Source organism: Urocitellus parryii, chromosome 3, assembly GCF_045843805.1.
Source record: "Urocitellus parryii isolate mUroPar1 chromosome 3, mUroPar1.hap1, whole genome shotgun sequence".
Classification (NCBI taxonomy): Eukaryota; Metazoa; Chordata; class Mammalia; order Rodentia; family Sciuridae; genus Urocitellus; species Urocitellus parryii.
The window spans coordinates 10,678,509-10,700,925 of record NC_135533.1 but is presented as its reverse complement, the minus strand read 5'-3'; the positions used below and the strand labels follow the sequence as shown (position 1 = coordinate 10,700,925).

At 38.5% G+C, this 22,417-nt stretch overlaps 1 protein-coding gene across 1 annotated transcript in view; it reads right to left on the bottom strand.

Annotated features, from left to right (window-relative positions):
- Nucleotides 1-2,167: 2,167 nt before the first annotated feature.
- Tpk1 (thiamin pyrophosphokinase 1) overlaps nt 2,168-22,417 on the bottom strand; it is a 332,659-nt gene continuing 312,409 nt past the window's right edge. The window contains exon 9 of the mRNA XM_077796672.1: nt 2,168-2,657. Within this exon, the coding sequence (XP_077652798.1) occupies nt 2,539-2,657 (119 nt within the window). The 3' untranslated portion in view covers nt 2,168-2,538. The remainder of the gene's footprint in view (nt 2,658-22,417) is intronic.

The following is a 22,417-nucleotide window of genomic DNA, read 5'->3' as shown; positions in this document are numbered from 1 at the left end:
CCCACCTTCCCACAATGTTTACTAAGCTTCAGCAAACCATATATATTTTTGATAAGCATCTGTTTATTATAACTGATAAGACTGTCAGAGTAAATAGGACATGCATTCTTTGGGAGTAAAATTTCTAAATGATGGACATAGTTCTCTTATAAGTTGTGAGTGTACTTCTAGTAAACATGACTGAGCCACAACTTCCAATCAAGTAGAAAGTTGTAACCAGGGCTGAGACCGTGGTCACTCTGGCCACTCCTCCTCTCTCCTGGTTCCCTTTGGGGCAGGGTTGTGGGGCACTGTGGAGGTCTTAGGCAAGTTTTCCATTGGAGGTTCTGAATTAGACTAGCCAATCAGTGGAGGAGCCAGTGCTTAACTAGCCTTCCCCCAGCTTCCTAACTGTCTCAGCTGTGTAATCCATCATTATGAATTGAAATCTGTCATGCGATTTCAGAGAGCAACCCAGTGCTATTAAAACTCCTTCTCACCTCTCTCCATGGAAGTTACTCCCTAGATTACATGGACCAGAGGTTTACCCTTCGTCCTTTTGGACCCCTATTGTCCCATCTCTAAAAGTAGAGAAATATTGTACCTGCTTACCTTGTAGGATTTAGAATGGATAAAAAGGAAGACGGAAAACTTGCAAGTGATTCTATGTGAAAAGATGGGGCAGCAGAGAGAGGTCCGAAGTATTAATGTCCTGGCCTGCCCTCTGAAGTCAGATGAGTGATGTGAATTCATTCTCTGAGCACAACATTTTATACAGAAACAATGATTATGAGAGATTGGTCATGATGAATGCAGGTGATTAAAATGGATTATTTTCTTAAAAATTGACCACAGACATGAACATTGATAATTTTTTATTTGACATCTGGATTTTTAACTTATATATTTGCATAACATAATCAAAAACTATTTTTAATGATTATCTGCTCAGAATCACAAGATAGTTAACTGATCCCTTTTAATTCTCTATTTGTAATCTGAGCATCACCCTGGTGTAGCACCGAGAAGAAAACAGTTGTTGGTCACTTTCCTTATAGTGACATAGGCACTCTCTGTACATGGAACACATTGGGCAGGTTCTCCTTAAACTGTGGATTGTATGGCAAGATTGGGTTTGGTAAATACAATAGGGAAGGGTAGAAGAGATAGGAGGGTCTCTACATAAGAGAGACAGAATACATTTTTTTTTTTTTTTGTACTGGAGATTGAACTCAGGGGCACTCAACCATCAAGTCATATCCTAAGCCCTATTTTGTATTTTATTTAGAGACAGGGTCTCACTGAGTTGCTTAACACCTTGCTGTTGTTTTGAACTTGTTATCCTCCTGCCTCAGCCTCCTGAGCCTCTGGGATTTTAGGGGTGCGCCACCATGCCTGGCTGAATACATTTTGATGTACTAATAGATGAAGCTGGCCATGTCAGTAACTTACAAGTGCTAATGTGAGCACTGAGGAGTGTGGAAGGAACCTCTGATACACAGTGTCCAGCCCCTCCTATTTCATAGCTAAGGACTGGGGTCCAGGGAACTTAGACTGATAGCAGAATGGAATAAGAACACTGGCTTCAGGTTCTGTCTCCTTGGTATACAATATTCATTGATCATCTTAGATTCAATTTCTGGTCATTTGAATAAATACTGGCCTATGAACCATATTTTTTTTAAGGCTGAGGTATGTCAAAACAAGTTAATTTTTATGTTAATTTTCCCCTGTACATTTTTTTTATCTAGGTTGTAATGATGATGATTATCACCACCACACAAAAACTTAGCAATCATACTTTCAAATTGGTGTTTAACGCAGAAGCAGGGTATCATGAATTGTCATTTATCTTTCAAGCACAGACTGCAAAACCATTTTCAAATCTAACAATTAGGCCAATTATTCTTGACTTATTATTTATGCTAAAGATAGTAATGAGGTCAGGGTGAAATGGTTCAGTTCTAACACACCAATCTGGAAGAATTTCTTTTTTGCAGGTAAAAGGTAACATTGTATTATGTAGAAAATTAACATTAGGAGATATTCAGAGGCAGCCCTCATTGTCAAGCATTTAAGGATGGCCTAGATTCTAAGAGGAACTTCAACAGAAGTTTTTTCTGCTTCAAAATTAAAAGAAGTATTTGAAGATAAATGGAAAGATTAAATAATCAGTACGGATTTTTTTTTTATAATGGAATGATCCACATGAGCTTTCCAATCAATGTAATAAAGTTGATTTACTTTCATAACACATAATTTTTCCACATTAAAATTGAGATCTATCATTTATAGTGTCACTTGGATTATCTAAACAGTAACATCTTTGTTTATTTTATTCATGTTTTGTGGTGCGGTGGGTCAAACCCAAGGCCCTGTGCATGCTAGAAAAGTGCTCTATCATAGAATTATGTCCTCAGCCCCTCACATCATTGAAACAAGTGGGCTTCCATGCAGAAGTTTAGATTCCTGCAAACCTGGTTGAATTGTTCATGTAAAGCAATAAACCATTGGCAATAAGGTAAGGCAGAGGCACACCAGTAGATGCCCGTCAGCAGGTTAGTTTTTGATAGCCATGGTCCAGAGGAGTGGATGGCTGGTCTCCACAGTCACAACACCAGACCCATCGTAGGTATTAGAAGTACTGACCAGTGTTCCGAAACCAAGCACATCATTTGCTGTAAGAGGGAGAAAAAAAATTAGTGAGAGGAAAACTTTTTCCAGTGTAGACTGATTTTGTCAATAGTTACCAAAAAAGCAAAGAAACACACACTTTTTATAAAATATATATGAAATGGAATAGGTTAAATAAATGATGTAGAGTTTTAAAGCTAAAAATGTCTATAACTTGCTACTACTATTCTTCCTAGAATTGGTTATTTACCATTTTGGGATGTAGACCAATATTAATAATAAATTTCATTGAATTGTTTTCTTTCTTTTTTTTTTCTTTACCAATTGTAAAACAAGAACCCACATCTTTAATGTGTCATTTACTCCCTTGCCTTGGTACAGTTCTTTTTTTCTTGATGATTCAGAATTAACATTTTACATGTTATTAAATGTAATATGGATACAATTTTAGTTTCAAATATAAAATATAGGTGACAGAAAGCTGATTACCTAAAAAAAATAAAGAAAAACATGAGATTTTTGGGCACAGTGAATATGGCTTATGTTCTTTAAAATTAACAGGAACTCCATGGTCAAGGCAGACTTTCAATTTGATATTGAGCAAGTCATTTAAACTCAGCAATAAAATAAAGAGATGATATCATCCTTTAAACTTCTTAATTATCAAATTAAAAGCCCTACCAGTTAAGTTATATAACTTTCATACATACAGATTTGCATTTCTGGCAAGTGAGTGCCTAGGCACAGATTGGTACCACCCCCTTCTCTTTGTTCACATAGGAGCACTGACCTTGAACTCCTGACTGTCTTATGAAATTCCTTGATAATTGATATTTTGTTTGGTAAAATTTGAAGAGGAATAAAAACATCAGTGTCAGAAGAGGCCCCTTTTCCTTCAAACAAAACCTAACCATGGATTTACAGTGTAAGGGAAAAGATCCCATCTCAAAGCTCACTTCCCACTAGAGGGAGCCTGCCATCTTTCCTTGAAGTTTCAAACAGGCAATCTAAAAATTCAGAGATGGTGTTACTGGATAAGAGAAAGTCAGCATTACCAGTTCACATGGTTTATTTATTAAAGTCCAAGTTGTTTTATGGCTGTCAATGTCTTTATTGCTACAAACATAAAGCTATATAGTAGCACCTCACATAAACACGACACAAATTTGTAACTCAGTGGAAGAAGCTCCTGCCTCTTCAGTATTGGGATTCTGGCCATACAAAGTTCCTAAGTGGTGGTGATGCATGCATCAATATTTGCATATATAGACATTCTGGCACAAAGAGTGTGCTGGTTGTCATGGTGGGATTCTTGATAAAGTCCACTTGGCATCTCTGTGGGAAAGAGAAGGCTTGACTCTCCTGAGTGGTCATCTTGCCTGGTAACTTGGTGCTCACCAAGTGACTTCCTGAGACCCATCCCAGGCCCAGGGTTTCAAGAGTTTCCCAACAACCAAAAGGGAAGGAGCTGGGGAGCAATTTGAACATCTCATACTACTTATCGATCATAAGTACAATTGAGGACGCTTTAGCAGGTCCCTCAGGAAAGACCTGTACACATAAGCTAGCTGAATTTGACAGTCTAAGATTCTGCAAACTAATAAGGTCAAAATCCTAGTTTTTACCTGAGCTTAAAGGATAAAAGCATAAAATGTTCCTCCAGTTTGTAGTTGCATAATAATTTCTTTCTGAAGATAAACTTATGGATTCTAGGTTTTGGGGGACAGTTACAGACATTGTACATATTGGTTTTTCTAATACACAGTAGCATCCTAATTAGTTCTCAAATGGGAAAAGAACTGACTGCAATGACTATATTGGGACATAAGAACATGCAATATTTTCCTGCAGGAAACATTTCTTGGTGTTAAGCAAGGCAACTATTAGCCATGCTTATAAACTGTATTTTTACTTTATTTTGTAATAAAGTTTCATTAAAACCAATTACACAGTTATAACTAATTAAAGGTAGAAAATTGTATTTGATAATCTCCAGCTTTAGAAAAGTATGGTAAAAATATCAAATTAAGATGAATAAGCTGAAACACAAAATCATGAATTTCAATTTACTATGTCACACGCCAATTATTTTGGAATATATTATCTCCAAGTCAAATAATCATATTTTTGGATAAAACATCATGTCTTTCTTAGAAGAAAAAAAAATGTGAAAGAAATATTTGAAATTGTGATTGGATGCCGTTACCCCAAATGTTGGAGGGTCAATAAAATACAGTTGTTTTTTTTTCTTATATGAGATGCCTATGACCAGAAGCGTTTCAAATTTTGGAGTGTGTGTGTGTGTGTGTGTGTGTGTTTGTGTGTGTGTGTATGAAATATCCTGGGATCCAAATATGAAATTCATTTATGTAATATATATACCATATACACATAGGCTGAAGGTGATTCTACATAATATTTTTAACGTGCCTGCATTTTTGACTGTTACCCTCACATGTGGTCAGGTGTGTAATTTTCCACTTGCACTGTCATGCTGAGGCTCAAAAATTTGGGGATTTTGGGATTAGGGATGATCAATCTGTGCATGAAAATGGCAGAAAGATAGCTACATGCAGACAGGGGAAAACAAGTAACTTCTTTATTTCTATCCCGGAGGACTTTTCCAAAACATTGTTTGATGAACTGATAGAAAATTTAGAGTCAGGTTTGCACAGAGTCGAGTTTAGCTAACCACGGTTGCTCCAAGACAACCAGTTATTCAGATCAAATCCTTTTTTTTTTAACAAAAGACAAGAATAAGATTTACAGATACATGTGTAAGATGGTAAGCAACTATAGGATGTGTGACCAACATAAGCAGCTATCACTGTGTGAATGTGAAAACTGTGTCTTCTCTATTCATTTCCAGCCACGATCATCAGTTGTATTGAGGACAGGTTGTCTTGTAGTCTTGACAGTATGAATACTGGTTCTCGTGAAATTTAATAGGGGGTATATACTAGGGAACATGGAGGCATAGCCTAACTTTTGAGTTTTGATATTTTAGAGAAATCGTAGAACTTAAGAATATGAGAAAGACTGACATCGATTTTACATTTTTAAATCCATTATCTCAACCTGTGTTCCTCCCCTGTGGCAAGGTGCGAATCAGCCACTTGCTACTCTGTGTTTGGTGATGTCTTACCAGCTTTTCTTCAACTCTGGAAAAAGACTGAGGACTTATGAAGTAGAAGCTGGCAAACTTTTGGGAATCAGTTATTCACCTCTGTTCACATCAGCTGCAGGGTAAGTGGGGCCACTTGCCACTGGTTTCCTGCCCACCTTACCTCTGCAAGCTGCTCAGTGGGCTGTGACTCTCCTGCACTGGTGACAGGAGCCCACTGCTTCTGGAGGTCTCTGATGCCTCCAGCATTGATTCCAAGAGCAAAGCATTTTTTTTTCTTTGCACCTAAGTGACTATTCTGCTCCAGAATTTTTACAGAGAAAGCAACAAGTACCCCATCATGATGGGGTGAATAAGGCAGTCCTAGGTGCAAACTGGGGCTCCCCCATTTGTGAACTCTGTGGGCTCAGTTACTTAAACTCTGGCCTCAGTGTTCCCAACTGTAAAATGTGAATAATATCATCTCCTTCACAGAGAAGTTGTGTGGACCATTTGGTCCAAATTCTAACATGCAGTAAGTATTTAAGAAATTCTCATCTGCCTTGCTTTCTATGATTGTTATTCTGTCCATAAAATAGACCAGGTTTCTCTTAAGAGAGAGGGAGAGAGGGGGAGAGAGAGATCATGATTTGAATAATTAGCAAATGCCTTGTTCAAGTGATTAATTTATAGCTGGCTGTGAGGTGAGATGAGGTTAATTGTCAATTCTGGTGGGCCAGCTTCTGTGGAATGACTTTGTAAAATCATTTCGGTGCCACCTTGGCCTGTGTATGTGTATGCATTCATTTGTTTACAGAGAGCTGGTCCGCCATAATCCATGGCTTCTACTCTGTGAATTTAACCAACCATGGCGCAAAAATACTCAGAAAAGAAAAACTGTGTCTGTACTGAACACACACAGCCTTGTTTTCTTGTCCTCACTCCTTGACAGTACAGTTTAAAACTACTAAGTAGTGCTACTAAGTAGTGTTTACAATGTGATAGGTATTATAAGTAATCTAGATTTAAAGTGTCAGGAGGATGTACTTAGGTTATGTGCAAATACTATGCCATTTTTATAGGAAGGGCTGAGCATCCAGATGTTGGTATCTATGGGGGGTTCTGGGGCTGGTCCTGCCTGGACACTGAGGGGTGACTATGACTGTAGTTATTAAAGTTTGACTCTGTGATGGCCACCAGGGTAGCCATTCCGTTACAAGGACTCTTGGGGTTTCCGACCCTGCTGGAATGTGAGGTTCAGTTCTAGGGGCTCGACTAGACATACTGGACATCACTGGCTTTAAGATGTGATGGAGCCACCGTACCCTTATAGTCCTTATTTCCTCCCTGAAGATTCTTGTCCTGTTTGGAGAATTGCTACACATGAAGAAAATATGACTTAGATTTTATTCACTAAAAAGAAATGCAAACCATACTGTCTCTACCATAAGTTCACTATTATTGGTCTTCATAATTTACAATTTTTGGCATACAGATTTAAAAAATGCTTTATATTTATGTACCTGTGGCAAAATATTCTATTCTAAAAATTGCCAATTTATGCTATAAAATATGAACTCTGGAAGTGGTTTTTATTAAAGTTATTCCTTGTAAAGTCGTGTTTACATTTAGCATTGCTCTTGAAATTTTTCAAAAGTGACATCGATATATTGCCTTTTCATTCTTACAGGCGGAAAGTCAAAGCAGTCCTAGTGTCGAGCTATTGAATACATGGTTTCTGGTGTTTATGTTTATATTAGAATCTTAAGAAATACAAGTTTGAAACCATCTTTCAAAGTAAGAAATACTTTCAGTTGTCTGTCTATACCAGCACGGTCAAATATAAATATGTGATCCACACATCTAGTAAACATTTCTGGTGAACACATTAAAAAACAGAAGAAGTTAAAAAGCTAAAGATTTTATTTAACCTAATATATCTAAGTTATTATCATCTTCATAAATATAAAATTATTAATGATATATTTTTTATTCCTTGTCTACACTGTGAAATCCACTGATGACACATATCAATTTTTATATTTACTGCATATCTCGATTTAGACAAGTCACATTTTAAGTGTTGGGAGCCACGTGTAGCTTGTGGATACTGTACTGACTGAATGGTGCAGATCTGGGTTGTTGAAGCAGAACCTGTGCTTGTAATTCAGCTATCAGTTTTTCCAGAGGAACATCACTTTTTGGTTTGACTCTATGGGTACTGATTTCGTGTCACATGTAGATACACACTCATAATCAACCCGAGTCATCAGGTTACAAAGGAAACAGTAGGCTCAGAGAATATCAAATTCAAAGGATCAAGAGACACTTGGATGGTCAACACATGCTCACTTGTGAGAAAGACTGAGTCCAGTGCCTTCAAGGGGAGGGCTAAGAAGTACCTGGCAGACTCTGCAGAAAAGACAGCTAAAAATGTAAGCCCTAAACAAACTAACTTAAAATTGCCAGGAGAATCTATAGTGCTTTCTGTAAAGTGTGTAATGAGTAGACCCCTGCCTCCTCCACGTGTGGCACATAATCTTCCAGTTCTACTCCTTTCTCTGATTTTTTACCTCTTCTTAATTCTCCAGACTCCAGATCTGATTATGTCATTCCCATGTGAAAAACAAACAAACAAACAACAACAACAATAACAAACTAAAACTGATGGCCTCTAATTGCCCAAAAGGTAATATTTAAAGCAAAAGAAAGCAGACTGCTTCCCTTGCGCCAACCACAACCACACATCTTGGCAGGGCATGATAATCTGGCTACTTCCTGCCTACCTGTTAGCTACCCATGCTACTTGCTAGTCCTTGCATAGATCAGGGACTTCCTATTTCCATGAAACATTTTATGTGTCCCTCTCACTTTCTGGGAAAACAACAACAACAGTCTTTTCTTTGCATGTTGTATCCTTCTAGTCTAAACTCTAATGTCACTTTCTAGCTGGTATTGCTCTTTGATGTTCCACCTGCCACAGACCAGATTAATAATTCTCTTTTCTATTTACAAACGACTTGACTGCTTCCCTAGAACACACTTTGCATTATAATCTGATTATTCAGACTCCTAGTCTAGGGCAAGCAAAGTGGAGGGTGAGCCTGAAACACCTTGTTCCATAAAAGGAGAGAGTGCTCAAGAAATTATTTAGGCAGGGGGAAGGGACCCAGGCGCTGGGGAAATAGAAAAGAACACTGAGGGAAATGCACTGCACTATGTGAATAATTGGAAGAATCCCCAGAGGCAGTCGGATTTACAGAAGAAAGAGCCAGCTCCTCATGGGAAATGATGGGAGTAGGGACACAGGCACATGGTGCAGCCACCCCTGTGGTCACTGGGTCAGGTAAGACCCACCAAGGACAGTCAAACCACTGGCTGAGACACTGTTGGGGGAGTAGCATATTCACAATATCCAAGCACCACTCCACCAAGTACTTCTAATTCAAAAGAAAGAATGGAGCAGAGAATCTCATCAATTCCATTTAGCCACATGCTCAAGCTTAGTTAGCACCACCCAGGAAAGGATGATATGATACTGTGTGCATCCTGACATGGTGCTAGAGGATACAACATCACCTATTTAAAGACTTTTGCCAAGAATATTTTTCCTGAGTCTAATCATGGAGAAATGATCAGGCAAATGCAGATTGTGGGGTAGTCAACAAGTTAGCTGCTTGGACTCTTCGAAATTGTCATTGTCACAGAAGACCAAAACCACTGGGAGGGCTTTTGTGAATTGAAAGAGATGAAGCAGACAGGACAACTGTAGACAACGATGGAGTGTAGATTGCAGATATCAAAAAGTTATCAAGAGGCTGGGGATGTGGCTCAAGCGGTAACACGCTCGCCTGGCATGCGCGGGGCGCTGGGTTCAATCCTCAGCACCACGTAAAATAAAATAAAGATGTTGTGTCCACAGAAAACTGAAAAATAAATATTAGAGAATTTTCTTTCTCTCTCTCTCTCTCTCTCTCTCTAAAAAAAAAAGTTATCAAGAGCAAGCAGGACCACAGGAGAATCTGAATGGGGACTGTATACAACCATCGTATTAATTGTATTTTGGGGAGTATAAGTACTGTAGTTCTGTAGGAGGAAGCTCCTGTTCTTAGGAGTTGGTGGCTGAAGAGTTTCAGGGGTTTTAGTATGATTACATCCTCAAGTCATTCTCAAATGATTCATAAAGGAAAAGTATACAAATACTTTAAAAGAATGAAATATAAATGTAGAAAAAATTTTAACGGTTGGTAAATCTCGGTGTAAGGTATACAGACTTTGTTGTACTGTTTATTCAGTGTTTTTATAGGTTTGAAATTTTTCACTATTGAAATTTAATACTACAATTTTTGGGGAGAGGTCAGGCTAACAGCTAGGAACTTATGAAGGGAAGCACTTCCCTCACATTCACCTGTTTCCTCAAAAGCTGGAGTAAGGAAGTGGCCCTACGAGGCATTAGAAATGTTCCCTGATGTGTAGTGCTTCCAAATAAATCCACATAGAGGAAAATGTGGGCCACGCTGAGGAGGCCATCAAGTGTGTGATGTGTCTGCCTCCCAGCTTCTTGCAGGAACTCCTAAAGACCTGCTGAGCACCCAGCTGGGTGGTGGCCCTCCTGCCACCCTGTGATGCTGTGGACAGAGCCTTGGCTTGCTCTCAATGGGGCAGGAGGATCTGAGGAGTACCCTGTTTACCTACCAGCACTTCCCAGGCCTGGGAAATGTAAGAGAAAGCTCATAGTTATGCCTGTCTCTGATTCGGAGTCTGGTGCTTCCCTTCTGGACTTTATCTCCCTACACCTGATCTGCTGGAGACTCTCCCCAGGGTGAGGACTCATCACCTCTGCCCTGACAAGGAAGGAATCCTTTCTCCAACCCCAGCATCCAAGGAAGGGCATTTATGATTGTTTGAAAGTGGCTGCATTTATCTCCATCTCTCTCAGAAGGCATGTGTTCCCCTTGCCCTTGGATTAGGGCTGGAAGGCACTGGAAGGCTTCTGATGTTCAATTATTCTTCCTTCTCCACATTTTCTGTGTTATGACTCAGACTGCTGTCCAAAAAATGATGACACTGGGAAAATGCTGCTGTTAAAGGATCAAAACCTCCAACTGATTATGCCAGTTAGAAAATGTCTCCCAAGATCAGAACTTTCATAATAAAAAGTTATGATTTGTCTTCATTAAAATGAATTCCCTCCACTGTAACATCACTTGCTTTTTCCACTCTGAGCAGGCCCCCCACTGCAGCTAAAGAGCCAATCACAGCTGCTGTAAGAAAAAGGAAAAGTTGACTGTGTATACACGAAAAAGAGAACAGCCCAGATCCATAAAAAGTGACCTGTTTGCATTACTGATTAGTGGTGAAATGAATAATCGGTGTAGAACTGGATGAAAATTTTCAGTGTAAATTAAAAAAAACCCCAAGTGTCAGATTTATATTTGTATGCAAAGAAAGGGCCACTAGATTATTCTAGGACTCTCTGGGCAGAATGACTCTGCTCTCCTGCCTTTAACTCTAGGTAGGGCTCTGCATTGCCTGGACACTGTCCTGCCCCAAACCATCCACACAAGTTCGAGAATTATGGCCTGCATGTGGCTCAGACGACTGAGGTTCTCGTTCTAACACACTGCTACCTGGCTGTGGAACAGGGCAAGTCATTTTGTGTGCTGGGCCTCAATGCCACCCCAGAAAATGGAGGGCTCAGCTCTCCACTGTAATATCTACAACATTCACTCAAAGTTCCTCAGGTGACCTCGGCCTCCACTTGGAAAGTGACAACAACACCCATCTGCAGTGATTTCTGATACAGCCACTGTGAAGATGGATGAGCAATGGCTATTCAGGGCTTTGACTTCTCCAGAGAAGTCAAAATCTGGGATAGTATCATCATTTCATCTGTACTTAGGAAGCTTTAAAGTGGCATTTGCTTCTATCCTTCAAATGTCAACAAAGATTATTATAAGTACATCAAACAAATGGAAATGGCATAGAAAAGTGAAGAAAGAGAAGAATATGTGAGGTAGCACAGTATAATTACTTAACATCAATCTCAAGCCTGCAGGTGGCATATATCAAGAATAAGCTAAAGGGACATACTCCATGGTCCCCTAACAGTCAAATCAGATAACCCCCGAACAAATAAAACACATAAGAACAGGTGCTCTTAATGCTCAAGAAAAGGCATCAATGTCTTGGGAGGAACAAGGAGGGACAAAGGACAACCAGAGGTTGCAGAACCTCCTCTTCAGATCAAGAACAAAGTGTGTGATCAAGAGAAAAGTTGGTGGCACCTCCCACCCCTTTACAAACTGCTTCAGAAGACATTATTCATTTGATTAAGATTTGGTTAAACCAGTCTCCTAACCTGGCTATACACCTGTCTACTTAAGCCTCATGCATATGATACATCGTGTCTGAAATAAGGAAGATTTATGCCCAACTGGCGAAGGTACCTAGTAACCCTACCATTAATAGAATAGGTTTATGCTCCTTGATGGGTAGGATCTGGATGAAGTTATCATGATGGGTAGAGATGAAGGTGGTGAAGCAGGAACCAATGAAGTGACAATTTTGGCTTGTGAATCAGAAGAAATAACAAGGGTATCCACACAAGTAAAACCAGGTGGCTCTACAAGAGGAGGAGGGCTGGTGAGTCTCCTTTACAAGCCAGTGTGGCTGCCCTTGGATGCCACAGCAGACACAAATGTTTGCCGACATATTTTAAAATAATTTTGTTTACAGTTTTTCAATGCTAAGTTAATGCTAAGTAATGCACATTATATAAGTTTGATGAAATACAATGTAGTCAGTGAAGATCAAGTCTATGTGGCTATACAGAAAAAAAGACTGTAAAGGGAAAATTCATAATTAAAACCATGTCTCTGGATCCCAACTGGGTAAATATAGTTCATTGTATGTATTTAAATTTTCTTTATAATATTTTTAGAATAAAATAAAAACAAAAATAGGATAACATGAATGTTCACACAAACTATGGGAAGAAGGAGTATCTCTCTTTATTTCCAACAGCAGAACTAAGTTGGACAAGAGTCCCCAAATTCTGAAGATATGGTACTTATATATTACAATGAGGGTGTTTCTAAAAATATCTATATTATCAAGTTGTGTTATATAATCTTTTTTCTAGCTGTGACCAAAATACTCAAAAAGAACAAATTAGAGGAGGAAAAGTTTATTTTGGCTCACAGTTTCAAAGGTTGAGTCCATGTGGCTCCATTATTCTAGGTCTAAAGTAGGGCAGAACACCATGGCAGAAGGGCATGGTAGAGGAAAGCTGCCCAGCTTATGGAAGTCAGGAAGCAAGAGTATGAGGAGCCAGGGACAAGATATGTAATCCCCAAGGACATGGCCCAGTGACCTACTTCCTATAGCCATACCCCACCTGCCTGCAGTTACCACTCAGTGATTCATTCAATTATTACTCCATCAAATAGATTGTTGATCCACTGATTATGTTATACCACTCACAGTCTAATTATTTCCTCTTTGAATATTTCAGCATTGCCTAACATGACCTTTTCTGACAGCTCACATATAAACCATAATACATCTGTATGATCACACAATCTCCCCCCAAAGAAAACCCCAAATACACCAATATGGGAGAAAAAGTCTTCCATTTTTACCATCTAGGGAGAATTAGAAAAACTACTACATCTGTTGAGAAATCCTAGGAGTAAAGTTTGTTTGTTATTCTAAGTTGATTCTCTGTTTGTTTATGATTGAGAAGATGTAGTAACATTAACCAGAGGGTTCTTAAGTCTTTGAATTTATGAAAAATCCTTGCATTTCTGCAAGATTCGCCATGTGAATTGCTCTGGCTCAGTCTCCATCAATTCATGCAGAACTTTTGTGATCAATTCATGGGATCCTTTGAGGTGACGCCTCGTGGGTGAACAGCCCACTCCTCGTACAAAGGTATCTTCCCCGAAGGGCTCCCAATTTCCATCTTTGGTTCTGTCATCCACTGCATTTTAGGTCCTCTGTTGAAATGGGCTCCTGTCGACTCCAGTTTTACCAGAGCTCCTGTGGCCTTCCTTCACCAGTCCTGAACACCAATCCTGCCCTTCCCCATAGTCCTGGACATCATTTGACTTCAATGGTAGATGTTCTTTCTGATATCTCAGCCTGAAATCAGATACTCTTAAAAAAATGAAATCTCAATCAATGGTCATGGTGGCTTTTCATTACCTTGTTGAAAAATATTTACAACAAAGAAATAGCAGATGGATGTTTGCAATCAAGCAGGGCTCAGTACAATCATATGACTGCTTTTAGAAGAGAGTTTCATTTTGTGACCGCTGTCTTTTAGGAAAAACAGCATTTAATTTAACTTCAAATATTTTAATATTAACAGATTTGATTTGTTATATTAAAGGTAATAAAGCAGTGTCTTGGACTTTATCCATAAAACTAGAAGTATATATGCTTGCTCCTAATATAATTCATCATGAGCTATTTTCATTTTTAATTTTCCCTTACTGATATACAATGATTATATTTCATATTGGGAATAGTTGGCATCTTATTATATGAATATTCTAATGAGTCTGAAAATATTAGCTATTCTTAAAAACAAGTCACTTTAATTCCAATTAATATATTTTCCATCCTGCTCTGGTTATAATAATCAATCCATTTTTTAATATTTATACCATGGACCTTTTTCCTAATGACAGCCTTAACTTCTTTTTTTGATGAGCTTTTTTTGCATTAACTATTTGCATGCAAGGTTGTATAGTATATTATCCCAGCCTCAAATTTATAGCCTTCTATTTGGCATTTTATTATATCTCTGTGGAATGGTAGCATATATAATGCTCCCTTATACATTAAATGTTCCAATGCTTTTCCCAGATTAGATGATAAGCTCCTCATGGGTGGAAATATGCCTTGTAGTAACTTCTTTGCTCATAGAATTCTAATATGGAAGGAACCTGGTATATTATCCACTTCAGTTGTTTAACTCATACAACAACTAAGGGCAGTTGCTCCTACTTTAACTGGTCAGGAATGCTCGGCTCAGAAATCTATGCTTCTGCAGAGACCAAAGTGGTCTCAGGCTTAGGTCTTTAAGCCTGTAGAGCTTAAGAGCCATGGGTCTAATACTCAAGCACTTTGTTTAAAGATGGAAAAAGGAATTCTAGACACCTTATTGATACATAGCACTGGAATCATGTCTCCTAACTTATAACTCCATGTGATTCCTTTTACACCAATCTATGGGCCTCAACCCAGTGGAAGGGGTCCCAGAACTATTGTGGGCTCAAAAGTAAATGATTTAAACTACATGTTTAATATTTAAATTGATTGAAAATATGGCTATATTACCTAGATTTTTCTAAACCTTATAGTTTTTGTAGACTGATGAATGTCCTAGGCTTCTGACCAGGAGCAAAACTGACTGAAGGATTTCTCACCTCTGATTTGTGAGTAAGCTACAGCCATGGCACATAGATATAAATCCCTTAACTAAGACACCTGAATTTTCTTTTTTGGAAAAGGCACTACTTCCAATCCAAAACAGTATCTAGAGAAACGTTTCCCTCAGCCTCTTGTCAGTTAAGTAGTATTAAGGGTCTAGACAAGGGGGAAAGAGGAAATGACCAAATAGGGTTAACTTCTAGGTCATGGTTCAATACTCAGTTTTTAGTAAAAACATTGTTATAGCTGTAATAAACACATTAGATTAAAGGTGGAAAATTTAGCTTATCTAGTTTCACTTTTAATATGGGAAAAGCATTTCCTGGTATAGAGAAAAGCTTTAACTAAAAAGTCTTTTTTTTTTTGTAATTCTGGGATTTATATTATTAGAAAAGATGAAAAAGAAATTCAGTGGTTATGAATGATTATATTTACGACTAAAAGAATGGATAAGTTTTCCAGAAATTTGTCATTAATAACATCAAAAGTAATCTGGATACAAAAGTTTTATGTAGAAAAGATATATTCATTTTGAAGTCTTTAGAGAAGGGTAAGAACAGTGGCAATATGGTTTCTATACTGAAAGAAAATCATTTCTCAACAGCTAAGTTGTACTGTTCCTTTACACAGGCTAATGTAATATTCTATCAAAGCTATAGGTTAGGAAACTGCATTTATTTAGCATGATATGGACAAATTTAAAATTTAATCAATTTTGTAAAAATCAGTCTTTGTGAAAATTTAATTTTCCCAAACACGTTAAATCACAAGTATCTTTGTACAGAAATAGTTTGAGCATGCCTTTGCCATATTCTTAATAAGTAAACAATCCCATATGTTCCCTGAAAGTGTCTAGGCTGAGAGGTGTGAAAGACGTATGGCTCCCTCCTGTTCCTCTGGTGCCATATGTGGTATCTACAGTTGGGGGAGGGGTTGGAGGGAGCTCCTCTCGTTTGGGCCCTCATAGTGCCTTATTGATGATTTTGATCCGATCAATATTGGATGGGGCATCCTACTTACCCTGTTGGTGACTTCTCACCTATCTACTCTTAATCAAAGACTTTTTTTTTTCCAAGAAGCAACCTAGGGGCAGTAGATATTCTTCCCCTTATTATTTCTACAACATCTGAACCACCTGGAGGAATGTGAACAATCACCAAGATCCTTCTTTGGCATTGTGTCCACTGCGTGGGAGTGAGTTCCTTCCTCCAGAGATGATGGACATGGTTGCAGTGTTTCTCTCTTCTGTATTTCCTTTGGGGATGGCCATGGAATGATCTCCACTTGGGCATCTGAGGCCATCTGATGGATCTCCAGTAGCAGCTGCCTCTGATCTTGGCTTTGAAGCAGCTTCACTTATAAGCTGTGGTCATGGATTTCACAGGCCTCATTCCATTAGTGCTAGTGTATCCTATTTTCCACTCATGGATGGATGGGGCCGTGATGTCTCCTCTCCTGTGAATCAAAGGGGCGTCCCCTGTAGTGTGCAACACAGACCTGTGTATTGATGCTGAGAGGTATAGGTATTTTTTGCTCTAAGTGTTAATATGACTGACAAAATATCTTTATTTTGGTTCTTATTCCACAGGGGTCTTTCCCTTTCAAAAAAATCCAAAGGCACAAGTAACCTGTCCCATGTCCTTTTTCCCTGTCCAGGGCTGAAGAAATCATCTCTGAAGATGGAATTTTTCCTTCCCATTCTACAGACAGGTAGACATTTACCTAGGAACAGGGATGAGCATCCTGCAGATTCTAGGCATGATTTCAGGCCTCTGACACACTTCTGCTTCAGGCCCTGATGAACCTTCTTCCTACCACCATCCTTGGTATTTCACTGGATAGGATGGTTGATCTTATGTTGATTCAGGATTTAAATATGCTTTAACATTCTAAATCAATTTTACTTTATTTTCTGAATTTCCCATTTCAGCACATCTTTATCTTTCTGTGTTGCCTTAATATTTTAAATATTTTGAATCAAATAGGAAAAGGTGCTTTAAAAATTCACACAGTTTTTCTAAATAGGAGTTAGCTTTGAAACATGGCTCTTGTAATATGCAATGCAAGAATGCAGCTGTATTTTAGGAGTAAAGCTTAATGTTACGTAAAAGATTTTTCTTTTAGTCATGAAAAAATATGGGAAGTCAAAGTGAAAAGCTACCTTTACCTTTTTATAAAAATTCTCATGAATTAATTATATTAATTATCTATCATTAGCTATCTAAGCTTTGTGATATAAACTCAGGACTCTCAAATGTAGTACTTTAATGCAACAGTTCACTCTTCAGGCAGAGACAAAGATTTTAACAGTTCAGCTGACTGCATAGAGTTCAATCGTCAAAACAGAGCACAAGATATGTTCTGGTATGTGATATATACTACTGGTTTCTAAAATGCTAAGAGAAGAGTTTTGATTGAGCCACAAACAGTATACAGTAGGGATTCCCTCAGTCCAAAAACATATTAAGAGGCCCTTATAAGTAATATGAAGACAAAATCACAGATTAAATTCAGGTTCTTCCAGGTAGCTCTTTTATGGCATTTGGGGTTTAAGAGACAATGATAAATGAGAAAGAAAAGAATTTTACCTTAAAGTCTGGTCTCTTTTTAAAAAGAGTTTAGAAAATTTTTCTTGGGCTCATTTAATTGCTATACCAGGAAGTTTAAATTCTTTGTCTCTTCTATTCCCTTGAAACTTTTTAACATTTTGTATAAGCAACAGACAAAAGCAGTCAAGTTACTGCTTTAATCTACATAGACAGGTACATTATTTTTTTTTAAATTTTTATGTATGAGGGTAATTCTTTAGAGTGGGGAGTTCTATGTATTGTTGGAAAAACTATTCTTCACACTATAGTTGTGTTAATCTCTCTTTAAATATAAAATTCACTGTGAAAATTCTGACAGTTTTATGTCTGATATTTTTATGTCTATTAAAAAAAGAGTTCTGGGTTAACACAGGTAGGAATGGTGGGGTATTCGGGCATTTTGCAGAGGATGAAAAAAGATACTACCAATTCCTCATGATGTACTAGCCAAGCTCTGTAGGGATCTTAGTGGGGCTCTTAGAATTAAGAGTTCTTTCTCTTAGAATTAATGGTTCTGTGTGTGTGTGTGTGTGTGGCAGGGGATGAGTGAATTTAGGAATTCTGTGCAAAGCATTGTGTGCAAAGCATTGTATTAAAGAGAAGGAAGGTTATTTTACATTTATGCTGGGACTATTCTCAATTATATAGTCTGTCAATTCAAGAATCTCCATTACAACATGGGAATCCCTAAAGGCCTCTCACTAATGGTTTATATTAACCCAGAGTATCAATGTTCAAAATATTTCCATAGCTTAGTCACTATTCAGAATCATGACTTCTTACCTAGGCAGACACCAGGTTTGTTTTGCTCCCTTTTCCATCTATGCACAGTACTTAGTACAGTGTGGACTTGCCATAAATATATACTGAAGAAATAAATGAATATCTGAATGAGATAACCAACATAGAGACTAAGAATGACTGGCACCTGTTAAAAGAGTCTGACTTGGACCCAGGTGTAGGTCTCAGATGATTCACAGAGACAGTGAAGACACAAACAAACCATACTTCTTTGGTATTTATTCTCCCTAAGCTCCCTGGCCATGGGTCTTTGACTTCCAGAGACCTCTTTCAAAGAATTCAGCATTTCCTTGACTGGTAATGACTGATTGAAGCTTATAAACTCCAAGTCTTCCAGAACTCGATTAATGTTGCTTCTAGGTTATCTTACCTGGGTGTATCCAGGACTTGGTGGGGAGGAACACTGGGCCCAATAGCTAGATCCCTGGTTCCCATTCCCTCTGTTTTGGCCAGTCTCCTTGGCCCCTGATATCATTAGCAACTGGCAATTAGCTTTGTTTAAACCCCGAAGTACCATGCTTCCATGGATGGAGCTTCAGGAAATTCCACTGGCTTTTGGATGCATGTTTGTAAGACCTCACTGCAGCACAGTGTGATGTTGTGACCCTCCCCAGTGGACATCAGGGTGCTCTCCCTGTGAGATGTGGAAAGCACTTGCTATATGGCTCAGTGGCTTTGCTACTGGTGAAAACATCCCATTAAATTTTCTCATCAGGCCAGAGGGAAAAGGGAAATTCATTAAGAGAGACAAAGTAAAGGTTTACTATATAATCAATCAATAGTAAGGTAACACCCTTGTTTCTCTTACCAAGCAAAATGCCCCTGAAATATTTTACAGGAACAAGGGAATTTCTGGAATTTTAACAAATAATCCCCTAAATGTGCACTCTCTGACATACCATTAATCATATCATTTATCATGCCTTATGATTCCACATTTATAAGGTTAAATCCTCCTTAAACTCTCTGAAGCTTAAACCACTAGTATGAATAATAGGTAGATTTACTATAGTTCTGGATATTTTCTGTGGCGAATTAATTTAGTATTAAGGTTGATGTGTTAGTTCACTTTTCTTTGCTGTGACCAAAATACTTGATAGTAACAACTATAAGGAAGGAAAGGTTGATTTTGGTTCTTAGTTTCAAGGTTTCAGCCCATGGTCAGCTGGTCTACTGCTTTGGGTCTGAGATGAGGCAGAACATCAGGGTAGAAGGATGCAACCAAGGAAAGACACTGAACTCAGGGCAACCAGGGAAGAAGAAAGATCGAGAGACATAGAGAAGGAGAGAAGAAGGGGCCAAGGACAAGACATAGTCCCCAAGGACATATCCCCAGTGATCTCTTTCCTCCAACCATCAAACATACCCCACTTGCCTGCAGTTTCTACCACCAGAAGCAAGTAGTCTGTTCAAGTATCACTGGATTAATCCACTGCAGAGATTGGAGCCTTTGTGATATAATCACTTCCCCAAAGTACCCCCTCTGCACTGCATTGGGGACTAAGCCTTTAATACAAGACTTTGGTGGTCATTCCAGATCCACACCATGTCAAGTCAATGTCTGCCATTATCTGAATTTTGCAATTCCAGTTTTGGAAAAAGAAATTTGCAATATGATTGACAGAATGCCCACTTCTTAGATCAATGAAAAATGAAAGAACACCTGATTAAAGCCCAGTTCCAGGTAGTTGTGAGGACTTAGGCATGTCACTTATTATCTGGGCCTGAATTCTAAATGTGCAAAATATAAAGTTTATGATTGGCAGAGTTCTCAAGTCTGTATCCTTTAGTTCACTGGTCTGAGAGATTGGATTGAAGTTACACTTTCACAGTTGGGACCTCTTTGAAGGTTCAAAATAATGTAAGTTTCCTTGCTCCCCCACTGCGCCCTTCTGGTGGAGCTGAGGACTGAACCCAGGGTAAGTCATGGTAAGCAAGTGCTCTACCTCTGAGCTATGCACCTAGCCCCTCTGATGCAAATTACTGTACACATTATACTTCCATTTGAATTCCTTAAATGACATTTCTGTAAATTTCCTTATCTCCATTCCATTATTGACGACTTCTTAAACCTCTTCTGTCTCTCAGGTTCCTTATTCTTTTAATCAAAGGAACAATGGGTTCTAAATATAAAATCGTTTTAAGTTTTAACAGTAATAAAGTGATAAGAAACTTGAACATTCATATGAGCAACAGCAAGATCATATAAAAAAGAGAATTTTGATCCAAAACCTGCAGAAGCCTACCTGGGAAACTAACCCCTTATCTCCAACAACCAGCCTAGGAAATCAGCCTACTATAACTTAGACTTGTAGGAAGTCAGACTGAAGTTTGTATTAAGAACCCAGAAAGCTAAACAATAATTTCTCTAACAATTGGTCCAAGCCAGGATAACAGCTTCCCTAATTTTTGTGCCAGATTCTAACTTTACCAAGCAAAGAAGGCCACCTGTGTTCCTGGACCCATCAGAGAGGGTACCTGCCGCTATCTACCCTGCCTACATCCTCCCCTGCCAGTGACTCCAATCAGGGCTCACCTGCACTTCCCCCTACGATTAAGCTTATTCCTGTCTCTCCTTTGAGTCTGTGCCACAAAGAGTCACTCTGCAAGTGACAGAAAACACAGCCTTTGCTTTTTCTCTTTTGTCTTCATTTATTTCCACAGTGGGACTAAAAAGAGACATGGAAAAAGCACTTGACCTCAGCTGGACAAACTTTCTACATTTCCTTGGTTAATCATTATTTTAAAGTCCATTGTAGCTACTATTTAAAAACTTAAACATATTTAAAACTCTTATCCTTACCCATGGGTATCCCCATTTACTCTGAGGATATGACTTCACCCCATCTTCTTGGGGAAAACAAGCCCAAGAAGCCCCTCTGCAAATTATCAGGATTCACTTTAATATCTCTATCTTTAATCCACTCAGTTGCTCCCTTCCTCTGGACATCTCTTCTGTGCAGGTTTAGATACCACTGTCCCTAAACTTCTCATAGCTTGGATCTACAGATTATTCCCCACTCTTGCCTGTGTCTTCAAACCCCTCTCATCACCTTACTACTCTCCACCTTGAACTCCTGCACTCCACCTCCATACCAAGTTCCTCTCAGGTATCAATCTCTCTCTTCTTCCTCCCAGGGCCTGAATACTGAATTACTTGTCTACTCTCACTTGCCCTTCACCCACATCTTGCTGCAATGCGAGTTTGACCTCTATTACGCCATTGAACTTTACTAAAACCACCAATGACTTCATTTTCCCCAAACACAATGTGTATTTTGGGAGCCTAACATTATGAGTGAACATGCATAGGACCTTGTACTTCTGTATTTCTTAATTTAAAAACATCTTTGCATTGGTGAGCAATGCACAGGCTCATAGATTTCCTAGAATTAACTCTTATCCTCCTCCATCAACTGGATGAAGTAGGTATTATTACTATTATTCCTATTTTTGGAAATTGGGGCTTACAGAGGACAAATCAACCCCTGTAGAACACACACCAGTTCTTCCTGCTATGGTACATTGTTGCTTCCTTCCTTTGAAATAGCAAAAGTATAAGAAGGAAAATACCCTTAAAAATCCTCAGCATATTTCCTGATACCTCAAAAAATTACATTGGGTATTATTATTTTTCCAATAATAATACAGTGCTGAACACATGGAATACCCTTAATAAATGCTGACTGATTACATGTGCCAGAGAGATCATAATAATGAGGTTTAGGAGTCGTGGTCTGCTAAGGCTTTAAAGGCAAAGAACATTGCCTTTTTCTCAGACCTAGAGGCCTCCAGAGGGTTTTAACTGATTACACTGACTTTAGGGAAGAATAATAAAAACGCTTCTATTTTTTCCTTCTCCATAACACTC